We start from the raw sequence: 6,964 nt of genomic DNA, 5'->3' as shown, positions 1-6,964 counted from the left end.
AAAGAGGGAAAACAGAGCAGGTTTAATGCAGGCAGAGAGAATCAGCAGTTCCTGGCTTGTGAGGCAGCTCATGAGAGGTGTGGGCAGCAGGATGGGGTATCCCAGCTGCTGTCCTGCTGTTGTGGGGCAGGACCACCCTGCAGTGTCCCCAGGAGCAGGAGCCAGGTGGTATTTCCAGGGGTGGGAGCCCAAATCAAGGGAATCTCAACCATGGTGTGTTTGCCCAGCTTCTCCTCTTTCTGTGGTAGCTGAGCAGGCTGTGGCTCAGTCCTGAGGGATTGTCACAGACTCCCAGACTGGTTTGGGTTGGAAAGAACCTCTAAAGATCACCCAGTGCCACCCCCTGCCATGGCAGGGACATCTCCCACTATCCCAGGTTCTATTCAGGAAAGAATCTCAGCTGGAAATAAAATCTCTGCACTGCACAAACAGTGACAGCCTTCCTGGAGAGCAATAATTGGAAATGCTTCCTTCAGTGCAAAGCTGGAATCATTCTCAACATTAAGTTTCAGTAAAGTATTACAGAAAATTATTATTCTTGCAAGACATTAACACTTTGCATATTCTAAAGGGAGCTTCTTCACAGCACATTTGCCAAAGAGAAATAATCATGGAGGATTTTTTTCCCCCTTTTTCTCCTGCCTCTGTTCTAAAGAAGGATAAAAGTCCTCATTAACCAAGGGAAACTTATGAACCAATATGAGAAAGTGGAACACACACTTCGTTTTTTCTGGACAGAGTCTCAGTCTGTCATTGATAAGAGAGGGAATGAAATTGCTAATTACAGCCTGGAGCAAGGAGGGCTTTGAGAAGCATCCTGCTGGAGCCTGAGCACCTGCTCTCAACAGGGAGAAATGTCTCATCTCCAAAGGACACAGTGGAATTAGCATGGCTGCAACCTTTTATGAGGCCATAACACCTCTCCACATTACAGCACATGGATTAAAACTGCTTTGATCCTGTTCTGCTCGTACCCACCTGTCTTCTCCCCGAGCCTGGCACGTTTGACTTTGCAAGAAAGCTTTTGTTTCAATTTTACAACCCGTTTAATAGCTTGAATTCCTGAAGAGATCTTTCCAGGAGTACAGTGCACTACCATAAAATATGACAAGAGGAGACCCCGGAGCTGTCTGCTCCTGCCTGCAGGATTCACATCCACATCCATCCTGCTTTCTTCCCCTCCCTATCACAACTCCAGAGGTCCAAGAGGTTTTGCAATGCCTCACTGAGGAGCTGCAGAAATCAGGATGTTCTGTCTGAGGAACAGAACAGCATCCACGAGGCTCCTTGCAAAGATCCCAAACTGCACAACACCTGGGCCAGATCAGGGACATGCTGAGGTCCCTTCTCCACAAAAAGCCTGGAATTTGAACCCAGCAAAATAGCAAAGCTGCATTTAATATTTTGCTGGTAAGAGGAAGAAACCACTGAACCATGAAACCCCTAGATGTATTTGTGTGTATTTTTGATTAAAGAGCTAGAAAGTGATGCAGACAACCCCAAAACTCTTCTTTCCCACTGTTCCCAGGCACAGGATGCTGCAGGATTCAGAATGACCTTGGTATAAACACGCAGTGACCAGCACTGGACACAAGGAAGGGTAATTACTGTGCAGCACCTGGCTATCAAACTATTCCAATGAACTGGCATCATTTTATTTCCCCTAATAGTCAGAAGAACATTTGTTCCTGAAGGTTTTCAGAATGATCTGGCAGGTAAAGCATCAGACTGGAGCCAAGAGGAGGAGCTCTGTAATGGGTTTTAACTTACCTGCTGTGACCTTCAGATATTGGCTGTCTCTCTTAAACTTTCTTTTATCAATATTTGATGGTCACTCTGCAGACTCCCAAGGTGCCCAGTGAGACCTGCCAGCATTCCCAGAACAAGTCAGCAGGAAGAACCAGACTGAGCAGAGGCTTTGGAGTGAAGTGTTTTTACTTTCAGGTGTCATAGTGCCAGACTTGTACCTCAAGCTAACAGCAGAATATACAGAGGATTCGATACAGAGCAACTCAAGCACCTGAAAATGATCAGCCAGGACTTGCACAGCCAGAGAATTCTTCTTACAGGGTTTAAACCCTGTGCAGAGGTTTAACAACACACTGGGAAATGCAGTTTGGTCAGCAAGAATACAGGTACACAATTTACAGGTTTAACAATTACTGACACAGGCCAGCAGCTCTCTCCCTTTCCTATTTCACAGAAGGAAGGCTCTCACTGAACACTATCACCATGGAAAGGGAGCACTCCTGTGCCAGCTGGAATATTTATTTAATAACAGCACAGATCTGAGACATGGCCACTTCATGTTTGAATAAGCTCTGAATCCGTGTCAAACGAGAAACTGAGAGAACTCCAAGAGCTCACTGAAATAATTTAACACATGTACAAGGAGGACAGGTAAGGTATGGCTATGAGCTGTACATTCCACCTGAAGCTCAGACTTTACTCCCAGCACTGCCAGGACACTCCTCCTTTCTCCCAGCACTACCCATTGATGCGGTAATTCACGTGGATCTCGGGTTTGATGTCACACACCAGTGACAGCAGCTGGGACATCACCACCTCCCGGTTCTTCTGGAAGTTCTGCTGGATCACACTCATCTTTTCCTGAGTCTCCTTCTCAACTTCAGTGGTGCAGCTGCCATGGGAGCCAAGGGCCTACAAACAGCAAATGAAAGAGGAATCACCACACCAAGCTCTATATTTTCCTATTCTGGACCATCTCAGACATTCATCTTTGTTGAGGGAAGATTAATGTTAATGTTCATATTTTAAAAAGTACTGCTGGATTTTTTGCTCAGATTTCACCCTAAACTTGTCCAAGTATTTCATCCTCAGCCCCTGCCTTTTGCCCTCTTATATAGAATCATCAAATGGTTTGGGTTGGAAGGGACCATAAGGATCACCTTTTTCCAGCTCCCTGCCATTTATTCATTATCCATCAGTTTAGAGCATGAGTTTCTAAGGAGTGCCCAAATTAAAGGTCCTGCTGTGCAGACAACTGGAATCCCTGGGCACAACTGCACTAGAGAGTGCAAGAAAAGGAACACCCAGGAGTCACTTTAAGCACAATTCCCATACCCCATTCCTCCTACCCTTGGAGAATCTTTATAAAAATCTCAAGCTTCCCTTCTGGTGACCAGGGACACAGCAAGTGGCCTCTGCCACATCAGCACCATGGAAACAAGCCTGTGACAGGAGCAGTCTCTTTTGGACACAGCAGCTTTTAGGAGGCTGTCAGCCCTCAGAGCTTATTAAGTTCTTTCCCTGCCAGTTGAGGTGCAACACACCAGGAAGTCCTGAGCCACTTCCACGGGTTTTTCTGGAACACGTGGCTGTGTCTCACAGGAAGGAACTTTGGGGAACTGCTCCTGCTGCAACTCGCTCCACCCTGAGGGTGCTGCCAGAGCAAGGAAGTCCCAGCACAAGGCAAAGGGGCTGGAAATAAGTGAGTGATGGAGAACACCAACCGCTGCCTCCTTGGCCTTGAACTCCTTCTCCCGCTGCAGGCGGTACTGCTCGATCTCTGCCTGGGCCTCCTCCTTGGCCTGCTTCAGCCTCCGGTTCTTCCCTGTTCCCAAAGGACAAACCAAGGCAAAAACAGAAGAGAAAGCACTGAGAGCTGGTTTTCCTAACGCACAGCCATCACCACAGCGTTTCCTACTTCTGCAGGAGGCATCAGCCAAGCTCCTTCCCCGAGTTTGCTGATCTCAGGAGGAGCCCAGCAAACCATGGCTGAGGTCACCAAGCCTGAGCTTTCCACACTGAGCAGTGCAGAGCATCTCGGAGTGTGTGGATGCATCAGGCAACATCCAGGTCTGGCTTTATTCACAGAATGAGTCTCAGACTGCTTTGGGTTGAAGGAACATTAAAGCTCATCCCATTCCATCGCTGCCATGGGCAGGGACACCTCCCACCATCCCTGGCTACTCCCAGCCCTGTCCAGCCTGGCCTTGGGCACTGCCAGGGATCCAGGGGCAGCTCCAGCTGCTCTGGGCACCCTGTGCCAGGCACTGCCCACCCTGCCAGGGAACAATTCCTGCCCAATATCCCATGTAACACCACCCTCTGGCACTTTCCATACAAAAAGTCTCTCTCCCTTCTTTTCAAAAGCCTCTTTAAGGCCTTGGAAGGGGTTCTGAGGTCTCTCTGGAGCCTTCTCTCCAAATGAACACCCCCAGCTCCCTCAGCCTGGTTCCAGAGCAGAAGGGGTCCAGCCCTTGGAGCAGCTCTGAGGCCTCCTCTGGATCTCTGCAGCAGCTCCAGGTGCTCCCTGTGCTGGTCCCAGAGCTGGGAGAATCCCCGCTGCTCCCCCGTCCTCAGCGCCGGGCCGCAAGGCCTGAGGGGACCGCGTCGGGACAGGCCAAACCGGGCCGGGCCGGGCTCCCCCGCAACCACACCCCCAGCGGCGGGGCCTGGAGGAGCCGGGCAGTGCCGTACTCACTCTTGCGGGCCTCGGCCACCTTCTCCGCGGCGCGCTTCTCGGCCTGCAGCAGCTGCTGGATGCCCTGCGACTGGCTCGCCATGGCGGCCGCTCCGTCCGGCCGGCCGCGACAGCGTCACTGCGTTACGCGGGACACGCCCACCCGCGCTGGTCACGCCCTCGACCACGCCCCCTCACAGCGATAGCCCCTGGCGCGCGGCCTAAGCCCCGCCCATCATCCAACTCCAGCCGCTTGGCCCCGCCCACTGACACGCATAATGTTTTAACTCCGCCCCGCTGTCACTTGGCCACGCCCCCATGGCGCCAGGCCACGCCCCTTCGTGAGGGGCGGGTGTGACCTCGCTGCCCCCTTCCTGAGGCCTTTCCTAACCCTAACCCTGTCACAAAATCCACTTAAACCCCCGCAGGAATGCGCTGATGGAGTTTGGTTTTGTTTCTAACCGCTGGAACCGCGGCAGCCCGCGGATGAGCAGTGACAGGAGCAGCAGGGATGCTCGTGGGCTGTGGCATCTCCTCCCCGCTGCTGGCATGGCGGGTGTCACCCCCAGCACAGAGCCACTGGTGCTCAGAGGACTTTACAATTATCCTGGACAACCTTTGCCAGGGGCTCCCAGAGAGCCAAGTGTCCCCCGACCATCCCCACACTTCTCCCCATCCCTCACCCATCACATCCCAGGGGCCACTGAAAGCCCTGAGCGCAGCTCCCTCAGCACTTTCGGAGCATAAATTACAATTATTGTCAAATAATATCGCTCTGATGAAGCCTCAGAGCCAGGACAGTGACTCATCGCTGCCGGGAGAGGCGGGGGGACTGCCGGTCCGCCTCCTCCATCCCCCGTGATGGAAGGGACAGGAGACAATGAATCAAATGCATATTCATAGTGCTGAATAGGAATTATGAGTGTTTTCAGGGTGACCTTCAGCTGGGCCCAGCGATCAAGTGAATAGACTTGGCGTGCCCATCCGTTCAGGGGGATATTTGCTTCAGTAGAAGATAGAAGGAAAGATGGGGAAAAGTGCTCCCATAATTCGGGAGTTTGAAGGAAGGCTGGGATGCTGGGATGGGGCACTGGGAGCCACTGGGAGTAAAAGGATGAGCTGTGGCATCACAGCCGGGCTGTGCTGGCAGAAGGAAAACCCAGGAAATCTGGTCTTGCATCATCTGGCAGAGATGGGGCAGCTCCAGGGGACACGCTCAGGAGCTGTGCTGGCTGTCAGGGAACACAGAAAATCATAGAATGGTTTAGGCTGGAAGGGGCCTCACTGAGTTCCAGCCCACCCTGATGTGCTGTCTCTATTCTGAAATACCAAAAAATCTGGTGGGATCAGCTGGGGCAGATCCAGTCTCCTTTACAGCAGTAGCAACCCAGAAATGAGGTTCTGCTCATCTGGCCCAAAGCCCCAGGAGCCCCTGCCCTCCTCTCACCTCACACCAAAGCCACAAAATCATTAAACTCAGTCTCCCACAGCTCTCAGATGATGCCCCTCAGCTCCACGCCCATCCAGAAACCCACCAAGCTCATTAGCTGTTCCCATGTTAATTAAATCACTTGAGCTGAACCAGAGGTGACCCCAGAGCTCTGAAGGGGATACCAGGGATCAAACAGGGTTCGGAGCAAAGGGGTCCAAAGGGGTCTGGCTCTGCCCTGAAGTCACAGGCAGCACTGGGGTGTTGTTTTTCTCCTGGGTGATGGTGATTTTGAGACTCATAGCTTCTGCCTGTAAGGTGACAATGAGAACACTGCCCTTTTCTGCCCCCTGAAATACTTTGGTGCTGATCACACTAAATTTTCAGGCAAAAATCCCTCTGAATTTCAGCCCTAGTTTGCTTAAAAAAACACGTGATGAGTTTTTAGCAATTTCATTCTGACAGTTAACAAATGAGACAGTAACAGTTCATATTTAAAACAATCTTTTGCTTGGTTGTGTTGCTTTCTAGCTTACAATTGCCCAAAAGCTAATTGAAACCTCATGGTGTGTGTCACATGAAACACATGTGAATCCAAATGCTGTTGGAACAACCTCCCCATGCACTTAACGTTTAGAAAAAATCGCTTCTTGCTGGTTGCAAAACCAAAAACAAAGCAAAACCCATCATTTCCAATCCTCAGACTTGCACAGGTATAAATAAAAGCTGCTGGAACCACTTGAATTTTACCAGAAATGGGTTCATAATTAATTAGCATCAGAAGTACTTTGGAGCTTGGTTTTTATTCCCTCAGATTCACGGAATCTGAGCTTGTCATTCACTATTAGAGGAGGCAGCTCTTGCTGACACTGACATTGGCATCCCTTTATTTGTCCAGCACTGAGAAAAAGACATCTGAGGATGATAAACTTCACCAATCCTAAATTTCATGCACCTCACATTCAACGGAAACTGAAGGAAGGATATTTATAGGAGGCTGAGGCTGGTCCTGCTCTCTAGGATGGGAAAACAAATTATTAAAAGAAACAAATGAAAGGATTTTCTTTTCCTTTTAGCTGTTTCCACAGATCACAATAATGAGAACTAAA

General features: G+C 50.3%; 1 protein-coding gene across 1 annotated transcript; it reads right to left on the bottom strand.

Annotated features, from left to right (window-relative positions):
* Positions 1-1,917: 1,917 nt before the first annotated feature.
* On the bottom strand, positions 1,918-4,673 carry ATP6V1G1 (ATPase H+ transporting V1 subunit G1). Its single transcript, XM_086858168.1, has 3 exons — positions 4,448-4,673; positions 3,474-3,574; positions 1,918-2,661 (listed from the first exon to the last, which is right to left on the bottom strand). Exons 1-3 carry the CDS (start codon positions 4,527-4,529, stop codon positions 2,488-2,490), a joined length of 357 nt encoding a protein of 118 aa, XP_086714294.1. The 5' UTR covers positions 4,530-4,673; the 3' UTR covers positions 1,918-2,487.
* Between the last annotated feature and the right edge of the window lie 2,291 nt (positions 4,674-6,964).

This window comes from Cyanistes caeruleus, chromosome 20 (assembly GCF_971803275.1).
Source record: "Cyanistes caeruleus chromosome 20, bCyaCae1.hap1.1, whole genome shotgun sequence".
In the NCBI taxonomy this organism is placed as follows: Eukaryota; Metazoa; Chordata; class Aves; order Passeriformes; family Paridae; genus Cyanistes; species Cyanistes caeruleus.
This window is presented reverse-complemented; position numbering and strand designations above follow the sequence as displayed.

Bases quoted from the DNA above. Each gene is read 5' to 3' on its own strand.
- ATP6V1G1 (XM_086858168.1), bottom strand. From the start codon at position 4,529: ATGGCGAGCCAGTCGCAGGGCATCCAGCAGCTGCTGCAGGCCGAGAAG. The intron at 3,575-4,447 runs GTGAGTACGGCA...CTTTGGGAACAG, and splicing joins GGTGGCCGAGGCCCGCAAGA to GGAAGAACCGGAGGCTGAAG. The intron at 2,662-3,473 runs GTTGGTGTTCTC...TGCTGTTTGTAG, and splicing joins TCAAGGCCAAGGAGGCAGCG to GCCCTTGGCTCCCATGGCAG.